Source organism: Hipposideros armiger, unplaced genomic scaffold (genome assembly GCF_001890085.2).
Source record: "Hipposideros armiger isolate ML-2016 unplaced genomic scaffold, ASM189008v1 scaffold_158, whole genome shotgun sequence".
Lineage (NCBI taxonomy): Eukaryota > Metazoa > Chordata > Mammalia > Chiroptera > Hipposideridae > Hipposideros > Hipposideros armiger.
In genome coordinates this window covers 2,638,731-2,657,559 of record NW_017731508.1, presented here as the reverse complement: position 1 = coordinate 2,657,559, position 18,829 = coordinate 2,638,731, and the positions used below count along the sequence as shown (strand labels likewise).

The following is an 18,829-nucleotide window of genomic DNA, read 5'->3' as shown; positions in this document are numbered from 1 at the left end:
TTTTTACTTGTGGTCTTTCATTTTACTAGTCATTGGCCCACGTTTCTCCCCCACCCTTCTCACTGCCCCCCACCCATGAGCTATCAGTGCCCCCACCAGGACCTTGCAGTCGCCAATCTTGCCCCTTTTCCAGTTGGTTCTCAATATAGCAGTGAGAGGGACCCTTTTACAAACTCACATCTCCCCTGCTTAGAAACTCGCGATAGTTCCTGCTCATCTTGGATCAAAATCAGCCGTTTTTCCCTGGGCTACAAGAACCTGCATGGTCTGGCCCTGGCCACTGCTTTCATCTCACAGGTACCACGCTTTTCCTGCCCTCGCTGTCCTCCAGCCGCAATGGCTCTTCCTTCTAACTTCCCAGCTCAGGGTTTGGCAGACGTTGTCACCACTGCTCAGAAGACTCTTCTTCCATGCCCCCTTCTTACCCCCTAACTGCTGCCCCCATTCAGATCTCAGCCCAGAGGACCCTCCTTAGGAGGCCTTTTCTGACCCTTATGTTTTAAGCGTTTCCAGCTTCCTGTAGTGTCACATGTATCATTACATATTTGTGTGATTATTTAATGTATTTCTCACACTAAACTGTAAACTCCAAGAATTTATGCAGTGCTTGGGACATAGTAGGTGTTCCATAAATACATATTAAACAAAAGGATGAATGAATGAAAAATGAACACAGAATAAAAAGAGCCAGAAATAGCTTGTCTGAGACTCCTGGCCGGATGTTTCCTATTATTAAAGGGAAGCTTAAAAAAGATAATTTTATTATATTCTGGAATTTGAGTTTGATTATAACTTATAGAAGTCACATTGTTTCCCAACCATTGACTTGGGAGACAAACTCTTGGGCACAGAGAAGTAAAGTAACTTCCCAGGGTACACAGCTAGTCAGTGACAGATGTCTTTGTTCTGACCTTTGAATTGTGTGCAGAGAAAGAGATGTACTTTCATAAATGCAGGACATTGTTGGTGTGCTGGGTCTGTAGGAGTTGCATCAATATTTGATAATATTGATGTTGTCATGTCGGAATTTAAAGTGTCTTTTAAGAACATGTATTTTTGGTTTCTTCTTGTATACCAGTGTGTTCAGAATTTAATTGGATGGCCGTCTAAGAAGGCACCGATTTATGGCCCAAAGATGTGTGTGTCCTAAAAGGGGGTACCCACAAGTAGCAGCAGCTTCTGTGACTCCCCCGGGAACTGAGCAAGGAAGGCACTCCTTAGGTTCTTGGGGTCTGGGGGAGGAATGCTGCCGGATCGCCAGCCTGTCAGCAGGAGAGCATGTTCCTTTATCAAGCTCCAGTTCCAAAAATGCCTGTACACGGATGCAGAGTAGCTAGGGGTGTGTGATGAGCTGATGCCTGAGATCTCCCCAACTGAGAAGGGGCACTAGCCACCCCACAGCCCTCCTTGATGCTGGGACTCTATTAAATGTTAAAAATTCACCGGTATGTGAAATGACCTCTCCTTTCAATAACGGCGGCCGCTAAGCCTCCATACCTGCACTCAGGAGGGCTAAGTAAGCATCCGGAGGAGCCCGCCCTTCTGCTGGTGAGTTTCTTTCTGGCCACGCCTGGGCCCTTGAGGAGCCCCCTTTGCAGTGTGAGGCAGCATTTTTGTCCTGTAGGTACTGGATTAAACAGGTCTGCTGTTGCAGACAGACACCAGGCACCTTTCTAGCAGGAGCTGTGTTTGGATTGGAGTTTCCAGGGCCTTATCAGGAGCCACCCCTAGTGACACTGCCAGTGCCAGAACTAACTTTGACTTTCAGTCTTCGCCAAGGGCTTGCAGACACCTTAAAGGAAAAAAGATGGAGGCGCTGAGAGTTCAGATGTTCATGCCCTGTGCCTTTGAAAGCTTGTATCTGTAAGTGAAGTTTTCTTCTGGAAATAAGCCTGGGACCACTTAACAGGAGTGATTTTTAAATTTTTTTTTTTATTTTAAGGGGGAGGACAGAGAAAGGGAAGGTTTTATTGGGAGTGAAAAATACTGGAGCTGTTACTTTGTGACTGTGGCTTTAATCAGTGTGAGCTGTAACCTCTAGGAGGAGGTGGGTATGACAAGGAGAACAACTAGTCTGTGGAGGGAATTGAAATGCGAGCCCCTTAGCTTTGCCTTTTTGTTTAAAATTGAATGTTGGTCTTCAATTAATAATGCCAAAAAAAATGACTGCTTGAAAAACCTGAGAAGAGAGCTTGATTTACAATTACAAGGGAGACTGCAGTCAGCTCTGTTATGAATTAGAAAAGGATTTTCTTCAGGAGAAGGAGTGTGCTTAGTAGTAACATTTGTCAGAACCATCCACTACAGACACTTTGGATTTTTGCTTTCTCCTATTTTTTTCTGACTGTGGAATAGTAGCAGTAATAAACATCTCTTTTGCATTTCTGTATATTGATTTTTTTTCTCTTTGAGAGGAAAACAAAATGTCCAAACATCAGACTTATCTGCCAAGCATATAAATATAGAACAAATTTGAAATTGTCAGTTTCAAATATATATATATATATATCCTAAAATGGAGAAATACTAAATGGGTGGCAGCTCTCCCCACTCCGTTTAACATTTACTTTCAATGTTAGGTGATAAGATTTGAAAACAATGCTAAAAGCTGTGTCCCTAAGTGAATAGGCATTCAAGCAAATCAACTTATGCAAAAACCACCTCTGGAGCTTAATAATTATTTACTGAATGTTCCTGGGTCATGAGAGAGGTTCTGATCAAGCCAGAAAAGCATTATGTTCAGCAGCTTGTGAAGGTGTGTTTAAAGACGACAAGAATAATGGAAAAATACTAAATGTAGCCGAACTATTTTGAGAATGTGATTCTTAAAATAAATTAAATTCCCACAAATTTAAGTGTGGTTAAAATTCTTAATGTTCAGTAGCTACATCTTTAAAAGGTCTTATAGAAGCTTTTAAAATGATTTCTGATTTCTAATTTCTTGTGCTATTTTTGCAGGATTGAGTTTGTTTTTATGGATTTTTTTTTCATCTGTATTTCATTAAAACAGTGTAATTACTTACCTCTCTAAAATGATAGAGCATTTTTATGAACAAAGTGTATATGATTGTGTATTTAAAATGTCATCATGCTAGAAATGTTATAAATCTCTGCTTTGCAAATCAGATAATAGGGAGATAATAGTCACTCCTTGTGATTAATGTCCTCTATAACTTGATAATTTTTAAAATGTTAATTTTAAACAAATTAACGGATGCCATGAATGGCTAAAACGTATCATTCAGATGCAGTATAAGGACAGTGGTGGTGTCACCCTTGAATGTACACCCAAATTCATTTTAAATCTCAATGGCTTTTGCTTATTTTGAATTGTTTGTTCTGGATAACTAAACTACTTGCCGTAGGAGCATGCTTCCCCTATAAACTCTGAGAATGAAATTCGTAGCACATAACTGTGACAGAACTTGTTCACTGAGCTGTTGCCCATTAAATTCTTTGTGCCTGTTCTTTGAGGGAAGGCACACACTGGGAATTAATTGTTTCTTTAGTATTATCCTTTAGGAAAGCACAGAAACACCGCAGTGGAAGGTACCATTCTAAGAGTTTTGGCTTCCTAGAAAATAACTTACCAGTTTTCACAAGTTTTGAGATGCTAAGGTGTTTAAAGGATGCCAGTGCAGGATTTAAAACACAGTCAAGAAGAATACACTGTCTAACTTTTACTTATTGTCTACATGGCCAGCATTCTAAGTATCCTACCTGTATTAACACATCTAATTCTCATAATCGCTCTATGACAAAGGTGCTTGTTGCTACATCCAATTAGCAGATGAGAAAATTGAGGTGGAGAATCCTGCTCAAGTTCTACATTAATAGTTGAAAAATGATAGCGCCAGGATTTCAACCTAGGTATTCTGGCTCTTGGGCGTATGCTTTTCTCTGTTATGTTGTGTGGATTTTCATTGAAGATACTGAAGAATTGATGTTTCTTCATCTGCCTTTTTATTGATAGGTTTCTTCAATGCCCAAGATTTCTGAATTACCCAAACTATAACTCCTTTCAGCTTTCGAGGGCCATGTATGCTCCAATACTACAGTATTTGTCTATGAAATATTTGGTTGTTGGAAAAGTCATGATGTATTTTTTCTATGTTTTTCTCTGCAAAAATGCGTCATGACTTTTCCAACAACCCAATACATAATAAACAGTTGATTAAAGACAACTGTTTGGAAGAGGAGAAAAGTCTATTAAATATATACATTGATTATAAGATCTGTCCTGACTTGGGAAGTCTTAAAATGTGGAGAGAAAGTTTGCCTTAGAGTTAAGGAAATACAGTAAGTGTCTAGAGCTCAGCTGTCCTTGGAACAATGTGTTCTGTGTCACTGGATGATTTAAGCAAATGGTTTGACTAAAGTTCTTTCAACACTGAAGTTCTGGTGTTATCTGACTTTCTGAGATGGGGTATTTGTTAGGATACAGGAACCAAATTTATCGGTCGAAGAGATACTTATCTCATCCTACTATGTGCCAGATATTTTTATAGGTGCTGGGGAATCTACATGTGAATAAAACATAAAATCCCCTGTCCTCATGGACCTGGTTCCACCAGGTCATGAAGGACCAGGTATATTCCAGCACCATCCTTAAGTTCCAGGTCCCATCATAATGGTCCAAAATGGCTGCTGGAGCTCTAGTCATTACAGCCAAATTCAGGGGACAAGATGGCAGATGGTTCAAAGAACGGTATATCTTTTTAAGGAGAATTCCTGGAAGTACCACATGACATTTATGCTTAGATCTCATTGCAAAACTTCGGTGTGAAGTCAGTCTAACTCCTGGAGAGCTGGGGAATGTTGTAGGTGGCAGTATACCAGCCAAAACAAGGAGAAAACAGGGAATGCATACTAGATTGATTGAGTTGTAGCTCTTAGGCTGAAACTTTGATTTTTTTTTTTTCAGAATAGTTGATAGTTTCTAAAATGTTCCATAAAACCAGCTGTGGTATAACAGAGCACATCAAATTGGTTTAAGCAAAAATGGAGATTGATTGGCCCTTGCAAATCCATATCCAGGGTTTTCAAGGGTTCAGGGTTGGTTTGATTCAGATGCTCACTGTCTCCAAACATTGGCTCTTTGTTCTTCCTTCTTTTCAGTTCTGTGTTCCCTCTTTCAACTCACATTACTGTTGCATCTAGTTTGGCTTTTTATATTTATTTTTTTCAGACAGGCCCAGGAAGTTACCGATTTACATTTTGCATTCTACCAACTTTCCAAATCTTAGTATAAAGAGAGTTATTTTACCCCAGTAGTTCTTGTCAAAGGCAAAGGGCTGACTCTTATTGGACCATCTTGAAGCTAAGCTCATTTGATGCGTATGCTGATTGGCCAAGCCTGGGGTATGTTTCTATGTCTGGAGTTGGTAGCACCACCATAATCTCATGAACTGCAAGTGAGGAGGCTGGTGCTTCAAAGTAAAATCAGGGTCCTTTACCAAAGAAGTGGGGCAGGATCCTGGGCAAGTATAAATAACACGTGACTGCCATAAATCATTACTACTATGTGTAAGGCTGCCTACTACTCCATGACAAGTGCACCCACTCGCTGCTCCTGACACCCATAGTTCATACTTTTGTCCTCATTTCCACACAGTATTGCAAACTTGGTAGATATTTCTAGATAATGCCGTAATTGTTAAGTGATGGCAGTCTAAGACTTTCGAATTGTCTGACCTATTAGGATGTCTAGACAAGTTGACAGAGCATACCCTATGCCTGGGGCAATTATTTGAGTAAGGATAGTAGGGCTTTCTGTCTTTAAAAAGACCTTTCCAATTACTTTCTTGCTGATGTCTGAATTCTGTCATTAGATTGTCTAAGTTTTGGATAAAAAAAAATTCTTCCTTTTAAAATACTCTAGGTGGGGTATCATGCATGCCATGCTGTATCAATTACATATACCTTATTGGGGAAGCGTTTTTCTATGCTATTAAAAACATGGCTGCCGGGTGTGAATGGGATCCCATAGCTGGACAGATTAAGAAGAATTCTAGAGTGTGGTCTGGTGGAAGGAAGCTTGATATGAAAGACAGAAAGCTTGAGTGTGGAGCACCTCTGCTTCATCTGCTTTATAACCTTTTGATGGTCTGACTCTCAGAGACAGTTTCTTGAAGGGAATTGAGTGTTAAGCATGTACCAACTTATAGTGGCATCTGTGGAAAATGGAGATGAGTTGTGGTCATAAAGTGAGGAAATGGCATCCTCATGTCCTTGATTGAAAATATATTTTAGTAAGAGATTGACATTCCCCTTAGTTGGAATGTATAAATATGAGAAACTCTGGGAGTGGTAAAAATAACCAACTTAAAATCTGATGATGAAATCGCCTGGAAGAACACTGTTCTTATACTACAAAGGTCTCTTAAATATTTTTGGACATCACTCCTAGTTAAAGATTTTTTTTTTCAAGCAAACTCAACATATTGGGTTGTCGGAAAAGTCATGACGCATTCTTACAACAAAAAACATAGGAAAAAATATGTCATGACTTTTCCAACAACCCAATATTTTTATTTTATTTATAAATTGTATACATGTGCCACTGTACTAATATTATTTTGCATTATACAACATGTACAAAAATAGAAAATAAGAATGACGGATAAAGTATATATATAAAGCCATCATTACATTTACAAAGTGATTACTTTGGAAGGACTGGAAAGATTAAGATAATGGAAATACTGATCATTCTGAAATGTTGGAGTGTCATTTAAAAAGATACGCGCTCTGACAATTAAGTTCGCAAACTTGCCATCGTGCACTTACATTGGCAGTACTGTACAAACAGCTTGGTAAGGTTTTATAACCTTCGTATATCAGGTCTTACAGCTGTGTTTGTGTCGACATGTGGCGGTGTCTTGCTGAGTGACGTTCATTATTGTTATTGCATGATTTTGTGTGATTTCGCGAGAATGTCTGAGCTTGAATTAGAACAATGAACAAACATTACATTTCTTGTTAAACTTGGTCAGAGTGGAAGTGAAATCAGGGACATGTTAGTCCAAGTTTATGGGGATAATGCTATGAAGAAAACGGCAGTGTACAGATGGATAAAACGTTTTTCTGAGGGAAGAGAATGCATCACTGATGAAGAGAGGTCAGCGGGGCCAGTAATGAGCAGAACTGATGAAAACATTGCAAAAATTCATGGAATTGTGCATCAAAATCATCAGCTGACTGTGAGAAGCATAGCAGACTGAGTAAACATCAATGGAGAAACAGGAAAATCTTAACTGAAAATCTTGCCGTGAGAAAGGTGTGTGCAAAAAATGGTCCCAAAGGAGCTCACCAATGAACAGAAGTAAAGGAGAGTCGAAGTTTGCCAAGACCTTTTGGAGAGGCAAGATGATGTTTTGGGCCATGTTATTACCGGTGATGAAACATGGGTGTACCAATACGACCCTGAAACAGCATCAAAGTGCATGATGGAAGTCAGTCAATTCTCCACAACCAAAAAAATTCCTTCAGTCCAAATGAAGAGTTAAAACAATGTTGCTAACCTTTTTTGATATCAGAGGGATTATTCATTATAAATGTGTATCAACTGGACAGTTAACCAAGTTTACTATTTGGAAGTAATAGTAAAGTGCTGAAAAGGCTGCGTGAAAAAGTTAGACGAAAATGACCTAAACTTTTTGCCAAACATTCATGGCTCTTGCATCACGACAATGCACCAGCTCACACGGCACTGACTGGGAGGGAGTTTTTAGCCAGTAAACAAATAACTGTATTGGAACACCCTCCCTATTCACCTGATATGGCCCCCATGACTTCTTTCTTTACCCAAAGATAAAGGAATTATTGAAAGGAAGACATTTTGATGACATTCAGGACATCAAGCGTAATATGACAACAGCTCTGATGGCCATTCCAGAAAAAGAGCTCCAAAATTGCCTTGAAGGGTGGACTAGGCGCTGGCATTGGTGCATAGCTTCCCAAGGGGAGTACTTCGAAGGTGACCGTAGTGATATTCAGCAATGAAGTATGTAGCACTTTTTCTAGGATGAGTTCATGAACTTATTGGGTTGTTGGAAAAGTCATGACGTATTTTGTCTACGTTTTTCAAAGGTCATTTATTTATATAAAGAACAAAGATCAATCAATGATATATTGCCCATTTTGTTCAATAACCTATTGCCGTCTTTCAGTGAGCTTTAAAATTCCTTGTTCATAGAAGGACCTCTTTATTGGAGAAAAACTGAAAAAGGTGCTGATTTACAGCCTCATCTGAATTGAGCATTATACCACACAAGGAGTTTTGAAGAGAGCGAAACAAGTGGAAGTCTGACAGTGCAAGGTCAGGCGAGTATGGTGGGTGTGGCAACACATCCCATCCAAGCTCCAGTAATTTTTGACAGGTAATCAAACTTGTGTGTGGTCTCGTGTTGTCGCGATGGAACACAACTCCTTTACAATTAACAAGCTCTGGACGTTTCTGGATGATGGATTCATTCAAACTGTCCTATTGCCGACAGTACACATTTGAATTGATTGTTTGGTTCCTTGGTAGGAGCTTGAAAAACACGACACCTTTAAAATCCCACCACACTGAAAGCATAACCTTCCTCTGATGAATGTCTGCTTTCAATGTCGTTTGAGGCGAATCATCACGTCGGGACCAAGACCGTTGGTGCACCACATTGTTGTAAACAGTCCACTTCTCATCACCAGTTATCAGTCGCTTCAAAACAGGATCATTTTCCTCACGTTTAATGAGTATATTGCAGATGTTTATACGCACTGTCAAATGTACTTCTTTGAGTTCATTTGGAACCCAAATGTCGAGCTTGCTTACGTATCCACTTTTTCAGGTGGTCGTGAACACTTGAATGATGGATGTTCAATGTTTCTGCAATCTCTCATGTTGTGTAGCATGGGTTTGACTCGATCAATGCCTTTATTTTGTCATCATCAACCTCGGTGGGCCTCCCTGGCCGAGGAGCATCGTTAAGATAAAAATCACCAGCACGGAATTTATTCAACCATCGTTGGCACTGACATTCTTATAGAGCATTGTCACTGTAAACTTTATGCAACTTTTCACAAGCTTGACGCGCATTCTTCCCTTTATGGAAGTAAAACAGTAAAGTATGGCAAAAAATACACAGTTTGGTCTTCCATCTTCAACTTGTCATAAAATCTCCCAAACTCAACCAAATCACTCAACTGTTTTTTAGAATGAAGCTAGAACTGTCAGCTGTCAAATGACATAGTAATAACATAGTTGCTAATGACTCTAGTACTTTCAAAAATGAACTAGTGCCACCTGTTGCAAATATGACTTTTCAGACAACCCAATAATTGACAGACCTTGTGTATCTGTTTACCAACTATTACTTCAGTGATTTGAGCACTTGGAGGCACTTTTAAAAGACAGCTGACAGAGCAGACTGACTGGGGGCAATTTCTATAGATTCATCCTACATGTCCCTTTTAGTTATGATGAAGTAGTTGTGATATAAGCATAAAGATCCATCGGCAATTTCTGGACTGACATTTTTGTCTCTTGGGTTCATAGCCCATTTGGTAGAGCTGAGTAGTCCTCCTCATTCCATTCCATTCCATTCCACACATTGATGGCCATATCAGGACTCTTCAGAATTCTTATCAGGCTCACTAGAGGTGAGAAATAGAATTTCCTCAGACATGGAAGAAAGTGTTCTGGTCTAAGAATCAGAGACGTGGGCTCCTGTACCAGCTCCTACTAAACAAGTCGGTGGTCTTGGGTGTTTGCCTGTTAGTTTCCAAACATGGCCAGGCATGAGAATCAACTGCAGAATTTCTGCAAACGTATTGATTCCTGGGACTTACCTGAACTGAAATCAGTTTCCGCGATGGAGACTGGGCATTTTAAGTTTAGACAGCGGACTTGCTGGTTTTGTGGCGGCCAGCCTTTTATATTTGGAAACCCCTGTAGCTTAACCTACCCATGACATAGCTTTCTCACCTGTACTTAGTGAATAACACATCTTTCTGTGTCTCCATTGTGGATGTGAACATCAGCCACTGTGCTGTCCTGGATAAAATTACATTGTACCCTAGTGCAGACAAATGATAGGCCTTGAGCTCTATCAATGAATATTACAATGAAGATGAATTCTTCCTGGAGAAAAATGCTAGGATTTTTACTTTATGGCTCATGAAATAATTCCAGGATAAATTATCTTCTCTTTCCACTCCTGAAAAACTTTGTCAAGTTCTCTGAATTAGATAAGGGTTGCCGAAACCTTAAAAGGTGGATCAACTATGGTCCAAACTTGCATATAGACTTATACAAAACTGCTTCCTTGCATCAGGAGAGAAGTAGCATATTCATGGTTTAATATTATTTTTTTACTACTAATTTTTGAACTCTGTTCCAGTTTATTGGACTATGTTCCAGCCATTGTGCTTAGCTTTTTACATCTATTACATATTTTAATCCTTATCACAATGCTGACAAGCATATGTATTAAACACTGTTTATAAATAAGGAAAATTGAAGCTCAGAGGTGATGGTCATGGTTACAGGTTAGTAAATGGCAGAGCTGGGTTCTGCCTGAGGAAATGAAGAGAGGAAATGTGGGAAAAGTTTACCAGCTCCTTCAGCCTCGAGGCTAACTTTCACCTGACAACCAGGTTCCTACCCTGCACGACCCTGATGTGGATATCGGAGACTGCTCCATGAGGTCTAGTGCAGGAGTTTGGCATCACCGTCCAAGGTGAGCTGTGCTCAGGCCGACGTCGTCTGGATGCTGGGGTCATGGATTTAATGGAATTTGTGATATACTTAAGTGGTTAATGAGGGCAGTGGAATTAACTATTTCAATTTAAGAATATACCAGATAATTTGGAACACTGTCATACCTATGCCATCACAGAGAAGGGAGAAGCTTTGAAGGTTAAAAATGTCAATTCAGACAGCAAGGTGGGAACTCAGGTCACACATAGTGGCTCCCTGGTGTCCACAGCCCAGCCGCTGCGTTGAGCCCTTTAACTTCTAACATTAGCTCCCTCAGTCAACGTAGTTCCTTTGGGGGCGCTTCTGGGGAGACTCAGGTAGAGTGGCTCGTTTTGGGTCACCCTGCTTAACAGTGACTGAGCTGAAATTTGAGCCTAATGCATGGCCATTCTCCTGGAGTCACTGTTGAGTGATTCCCAGTGCACAGGCAGTTGAAGGCATCTGCCTCTTCTGTCTGCAGTTGGCTGCCGAAGGGTGATTTCTTACTGTGAGATGGATGCCTTCCCACATGGAACTAGATGAGAGTCAGATCATCTAGACCAGGGATCAGCAAACTTTTGAGATGGAAGAGCCTCCTGGGGTGAGCAAACTGCGGCTCGCAAGCCACATGCGGCTCTTTGGATACGAACATGTGGCTCTGAAGTGAAATTGAAAATGAAAATAAAACTATCATAGTTTCATTTATAAAAATTTTAAAGGATATTATTCACATAATGGTGATTATGTAAAAATATATTTATGGCTCTCAAATAATTTTTAAATTGTTGTGAGGACAGGATTGGCTCTTTCAGGGGTCGGCAAACTTTTGATATGGAATGTACCCAAAGAGCCGCATGTGGCTCGCAAGCCGCAGTTTGCCGACCCCTCACCTAGATAATTGACTTAATTTTAAGACACCTCATAAAAATTATATGACTGTGGCTTTAAATTATGAGATTAGAATCCAGGTATTCCCAGCACCTGGTGGAGAGGAAACACTCAATAACTATTTGTTGAATAAATGACCTTTACATAATCTGATTAAAAGGAATCAGACTCATGGAATTAGGATTATCTAATGCAGATTGAGCTTCCTGGGCCCTGGATGAGTTCAGTTGGCTTTTAAATTAAATAGGTTTGGACAGCCCTCCTCACTGACCATTCATTAGTGGCTTCAGGATCAGGTCCTTATTTTAGAAATAAGTGTTGTGGCCACCTGTAATGTTCTGACATAAACGTCAATTTTGAGTTTAAAACGTTATGCTCATTTGTCTTGATAACATTTTGAAGTGTAGATATCTTCATTTTTGTCTATAAGGTAATAATTGCAGATTCAATTATTTCTAAGACAAAGGGATGTTTAAAAGATTGAAAGTAAAGCTGAGAACTGGGAGTCATCTTAACGCCATAGAAATATCACCCAGGGAGTATCTATAATGAAGTGACTACAGTCTTTCTTTGCACTTTTTTTTTGGAAGATTTATTAATAATGTCAATTAGTGAGTTCTGCTAGATTTTCTTTAGTGGGGTTTCCATTTATTTATATGGGTCTACTGCATAAATATGTATTTTTTTTTTCCTGATGGGATATTTCACTAAATGCTTTAAATGATATTGTTGTCGACTTTAAAGTCTCAAGCCTCAATGAGGTTGATAACTAGTAATTTTAATTTAAGATGTCTGAAGAATGTTTTATTGTTAATTGAGAGGATTTTTCCTCCAGTATCACAGCCAATGGCTTGTCTTGAGCAGCTAATTAGTGCGATTATTTCACAGCTGCATTTGCTACAGCACAAAGGTTTGCCCCTGTTTTTATCAAAAGGATCAGTCTCTCTGGGAATGTTTTAACCTGACAGGCTTTGAATACTTAGACCATTTATTTATTTATTTATTTATTTTAAATGGTTCCCCTGCCCCCGCTCTTCTTTTCTGGTTTAGGAAAGGACGTTTTATTGGGTTGTCGGAAAAGTCATGATGTATTTTTTCTATGTTTTACGTTGCAAAAATGTGTCATGAGTTTTCATACAACCCAATGGTTTTGAACACATACTCAAAGTGGGAAAGTGCATTTTCTTCTGATGCTCTTTTAGAGCTTTACCAGATGAATAGATTATTTTGAATAATGGCCACATATTTTTATGGTGTGGATGAGTACATGATATTAAAGTCATAAGCAGGGTGTCAGCATTGTTCAGCCTGTGTGAGTCTGTAGGAAACTATAAAGGAAAGAGGGTTTAATTCTTCAGGGGTGCTGAAGACTTCCAGGAGAATCCATGTGCTGGGGCATGGTCACTGCTTTTCCACCCTGTGGACAAAATACTGCCTGTGATGGAGCCAGTCTCCTTTCTTCTAGCCAAAGGGTGACTTTGATCACTCAGGTCATTTCTTCATGTTCGTCAATTTGTGGTATATATTCTGCCATTGGGGGGAAAAATCATTATGGCTTTATTTAGTTTAGGGGAAAAAAAAAACTAAAAAAGAAATGTACCTGTAATTCCATTCCCACTCTTGCAACTGTGGTCACCGTTATACATTCCCTGCTAGTCGTGTGTGTGTTTGTGAGCATACACACACCTTACTTATTTTAAATTAGAATATGAATGCATTTTTGAATCCTACATTTTAAATTTACTCGTTACATGCACTTCTCACTTTGCTCTGTAGTTGTGTAATTAAAAAATAGTATATTATCACATTCATGTATCATTCATATATTATTTACTTTTTTAACCCATTTATGCTTAAATCTTTTAAATGGTTTTGTATTTTTAATAAATAAAAAATTTAATTAATTGAGGTGTAAAGCTTTGTTCAGGTGTAATTGACAAAAATTGTATATATTTAAGGTATATAATGTAATGATTTGATACATGTAAATATTGTGAAATGATTACAATCAAACTAAATAACACATCCATTGCCTCACATAGTTTCGTTTATTTTCTTTTTTGTAGTGAGAACAACTTAAGATCTCTCTTAGCACATTTCAGGTACATAATACAGTATTATTATGTATAGCCACCATACTGTATCTTAGATCCCCATAACTTATTCATCATGTAACAAAAGTTTGTACCCTTTAACCAACATCTTCCTTCAAAGTTTACTTAACTATTCTCATACTAGGGGGCAAATTTAGGTGGGTCAGAATATTTTGCAGTTTGAAAATAGCTTTTTAATGATGTCAGGTTTTCTACATTTTGAATTATTTTCTTAGGAAAATTGTCCACCAATGAAATTTTTGAATGAACTTGTATGAACAGTTTTACAGCTTTTGATAATATTGTTGTTTTCTTTTTTTTTAGCTGAGCCATCCTGCCACCTGTTGGCAGCTCAACGGCAGCTCAGCTCGGGCCAGGAATCGAACCGGCAACCCTGTTGCTCAGAGCTCGCGCTCTTGAGTGAGCTCTTAACCAACTGATCCACTCAGCCGGCCCAATATTGTTGTTTTCTTAAAGCATTGTAATAATATACACTAGCAAAGGCTCAGAGTAACATTATATTATACTTTTCCATATAGTGAACATTTTTTTATTTTTTTTTTATTTTTTTTTTTAGCTGAGCAATCCTGCCACCTGTTGGCAGCTCAGCGGCTGCTCAGCTCGGGCCAGGACTCGAACCGCTGTTGCTCAGAGCTCAAACTCTTGAGCGAGCTCTTAACCAGCAGCCACTCAGCCAGCCCCGTGAACATTTTCTTAAATTGGATCATACCTTGAATACTATTTTGCATCTGGCTCTTCTAAGTTTATTGCATTATGTAGTTTTTATTCAGAACAATAAGTATATTTCTATACCTTTTTTAATGGCTGCATAGTATTACATTATATGAACCTATCATAATTAACTGGAACAATTTCCTGTGGTGAGTCATAAGTAAACTGCTAGCATAATTTTTATTATGTCGTTTTCTGGAACTGTGTAAGGGTGAAACATAAACCTTTCCTCATCCTTTATTCTTACCTGCGGAGTTTGAATGTTCCTATCTTAAAGGAGTTCATGAGGATGGTAAATGATTTAAAGGCTTTATTTTGCCTTTTGTTAGAAAGTAAAAATACTGGGGTTTATACTCCCCAGAAGGAAGCTGAAGGTGCCTCCCTTGAAGAGTCACTTACATGGGGGTGAATATGTTTTCAAATGATACTTTTCTTTTTGTCTTCAGGTGCTGATGTTTTGCGTGCTCTAAACGTATTTTTTAGAAAATATTACTGTTAGACATAAGAAAAAACAATTATTTTCTATATAGTAGTAATAGCAACAGTGCCAATTTAGTGCAGCAGTAGTAATACCTGGTGCTCATTGTACTAGGGATTTATGTGAATTCTTTTTTTACTTTATTTAATCCTCACAAAATCCCTGTCAGCTAGGGCTTTAAAATATAGTGATGCAACAGAAATTTTAAAAGCACCTCCCACTTTGATGAATGGATAATTGGGCAAAAAACTATTGTTACCCTCTTTCTGGACATGGTAACTAAGATAAAGAGAGGTTAGGACCTTGTCGATGGCATAGAGCTGGCAAGATCAGCCACCGAAAACCATATTTAGGAAAATGAGGTCTTTTTTTCTTACCTTATGACTAGTGTTTAAGCATTTTAAACAATTTGGGTGAAAGTAAGTTTCAAATCATTAGAAGTAGGCTTCCTGGGGAACCTGCAGAATGCATGTGGGAGAGGGCATAGCACCATGAATCAGAAGAAAAGATGGTACAAAGAAAACCGGGGGGAGAAGAATTGGGTTGTCAGATCAGCTTGTCTTCTGCCCACTTTCCCAAAGTCTAAGGTCGAGTCCAGTGTTAACATTCTGGTCCAAATGCTTCTTTCATTAATGATTTTTACTTCCCAGATCTTAGAAAAATTTCCACATGACAAAATTCACCTTTTCTTTAAACTATTCTGTGTTAATAAACATTTTAAACATCTTTAGACAAGGAATTTGGGTAACATAAAAGTAGTTATTGGGTTAGATTCAGTTATAAAAAAGCAAATCAAGCAATCATTTTTCAGTGTGGAAATAAATATGGGTGCCATTACGATGCATTGCTTCTTGGCACTTTATGTGGTGGCGCCATATTTGGTGGTGATGAGTAGTATGCGTTATAAAATGTCACACACACAAAAATTTAAGCTGCATGATAAAAATGCCTAGATGTAATTAAGCTGATTTATTCTAATTCAACTAGTAATGACTTCAATCCTGTCACCTCTTGATTTTCAATTATGTGGAGTACTATTCTGCAACTTGATTATATTTGCACAGGCTCATTTCGTAGTTCGCTGCAATTTGGGATACCCCAAAATGTAAGTGAAAGGTCTCATTAGGACTGAATGTGCATTTTTGTGGTTTTCCCACAGCAGTTCCGAGGAGCGTCCTGGGGCCTCCAAGCCTCCGATAAGCTCCTCCAGTATGACATCACGCATCTTGCTACGCCAGCAACTCATGCGTGAACAGATGCAGGAGCAGGAGCGCAGGGAGCAGCAGCAGAAGCTGCAGGCGGCCCAGTTCATGCAACAGAGAGTGCCTGTGAGTCAGACGCCGGCCATAAACGTCAGTGTGTCCAGCACCCTTCCCTCTGCCACCCAGGTGCCCATGGAAGTCCTTAAGGTAAGTGAGTGTCGCTCTTGCTGGTTGGGCCAAGCCCTCTTCCAGAACCTTTTCCATGTTTTAGGTGTTTTATTCCTCTGAATGTGTATTTGGTCATAGCGGCCTGTCTGTAAATGCCAACACCATTGATTCATTCCTCCGTGGCTTTGTGTTTTAAGACAGATGCAAACTCGCTGTAAACTTAACAGTAACCCTCACTAAACAGAGGAAGATTGCTGAGGCTCCAGGAGGAGTCACAAGTAGAAACAGGTGTCTGTTGTAACATCTTCCCTCCTTTCTTTGGAAAGTTTCAAAATGTACACGTCATCTAAAATGAGCCTCTTCTAAAAACCTATATACATTGTCCCCCAGTACATTCCATGACCATTCTTTAGTGTTCTTCTTTATTTAGTAAGTAATCTTGGCTGTAGAATCGGACTGTTTTAGAAAGTCTCTTCAGATATAAAACAGTAGAGGAGCTTCCTATGCCTTAATAACTGGAGTGTATACTCCTTTAACTGAAGTGAGTTATCTGCTTTGGGTCTCTGATTTCTTGCTGGAGCAGAAGAAACTGAGGGAGCTTGTTAGCGTCACTCTATCAGGGACATATAGCTTCCTAATTAGAGGGAAAATTGTAACAAGTCTCAGAATAGAATCCCATCTTACACATGTGTCCTTCACATCACATTGGGGTACATTCCTTGTTTAAAGATAAACATTCCAACTCTTAAATATGACTGATGCAAGGAAAGTGAAAAGGAAAGCAAGGGAACTTTCCTTACTTAAAAAAATTTTTTTAAACCCATTCACCTAATTAATTCATTCTGAAGAGTCCCATCTGTTACTTTTCATTAAACAATGTGAACTTTACACACCGGTAATTCGTTGTTGATCTTTTCATTCATTTGTGGGCTTAAAAAAACATCCCCCACTATTTTAAGTGGCTACTATTAAAGCAAATAGAGGGGATGATGTGTTATAATTGGGTAGCAATATAGGATTCCTACCAGGAGTAGGAAAGAGATTCTTTAAAAACAAATTTTAAATTATTGTTTTTTTTATTTGCAAAGACTTTTAAAAATGTAGTGATGAAATGAAGCTTTCATGGAAAAACGCATTGAAATTCTGTTAGGGTCAAAAAGATCTAAACAGTTTAGCATAAAATTTTACTCTGATGTGATTGAAGTTCTGGATATTGCCACAGTTAATGGATATTTTATTTCCCACCCCACCCCCAAGTAAAGGCAAGGTTTGAGAGGTTATATATTAAATCTTTCTGTTCTGCTTGGGTGAAGATTGACAATCACTAAATTTTTATAGGTTTGAGATTTAAGATAAGTTGTTGTCTGCTGTTCACAGAAATCATAATTGTTTTGTTTATTCTTTAGATTATTTAAAGTGTGAATTAAATGATAAAATGTGGAGAAAGAAATATGTCTGTTTTATTCACTTTAATAGTCAACTTTTTAAATCTGAAGGACAAATTTTAGAAATGAAGAAATGGGTTTGTGCTAGTAATGGTTTATGTCTAATTCAAAGGTAATATTTGATACTACATTAAAGTATATTAATTGAAATCACCATCCTATTAAGACAGTTACAGCCATCCCATGGTGGGACAATTACCCAAATGAAAATGTGTTGAAACATTTCCACATCATCTTAAAAATGGACATCGTTCCTAAATGTTTTTATTACTTAAAATATGTTATTTTGAAAATGATTAAAATTAAAACCTATACTACATGGTTTGAATAATATCCCCATTTTTCCTCATGTGTTAATTGTGTCCTGGTAATACTGGCTTGAGCTGCAATTCTCTCTTTAGGTATGCCAGAAAAATGTCCAAAGTTAAAGCACACAAAATTAATAATAATAATAATAATAATAATAATAATAATAATTAGAACTGGGGGACTTAATCTGACTAAAAATGAGCAATTGGTAAGTTTATATTTCATATTGAATATAGTTGACCTCTAAAGTGTGCATTTTTATACTTTAGTTATATAAAGTAGTGATGTGTGTCATAAATAAAGAAAAAAATTATTAGCATAGCAATGAAGATGGGCTTGACAGCTATTTAGACAAATTTTAGTATTCTTAAGTGAAAAACCAAATAAAAATATATGACTTCATATGACATTCTAAGAAATTCAGATAACACATTTAAGGAGAGTATCATGTAATTGCTTCAAGGACTTAAAGATTGGGTACTTTATGAAACTAGTTTACATATTTTCAGAAGTTTTATGTATGAAAATATATTCTGATTATAGAAAGTAAGTAAGAGAAATGTGGTCTTTTCCCTTTAATAGTTTTTAAATCATAAGCATAATTTTATAAAGTAAATGGTTAATAGCAAAAAACAGTTAATCTTGGACCATTTTTCTGTGAATTTATATGTTTAAAGAATGAGTAACATCGAGTATACTAATTGAGTACATTATGATACAGATTACATTGACTAAATATTTCCTCATAGTGTAGCCTGAGTAAATTCTTCATTTAATGTTTAAAGATTTAA

The 18,829-nt window shown here is 38.0% G+C and overlaps 1 protein-coding gene across 13 annotated transcripts in view; it reads left to right on the top strand.

Moving 5' to 3' along the window:
• Positions 1–18,829, top strand: part of MITF (melanocyte inducing transcription factor) — a 275,417-nt gene that overhangs the window by 137,114 nt on the left and 119,474 nt on the right. For 9 of the 13 annotated variants that reach the window (XM_019651338.1, XM_019651337.1, XM_019651334.1 and 6 more), the window contains one exon: positions 16,074–16,323. In XM_019651338.1, the coding sequence (XP_019506883.1) occupies positions 16,074–16,323 (250 nt within the window). Of the gene's footprint in view, positions 1–1,736; positions 1,864–16,073; positions 16,324–18,829 lie in introns of those variants that run through there. The other 4 variants (XM_019651332.1, XM_019651333.1, XM_019651331.1 and 1 more) reach the window with 4 other exon arrangements.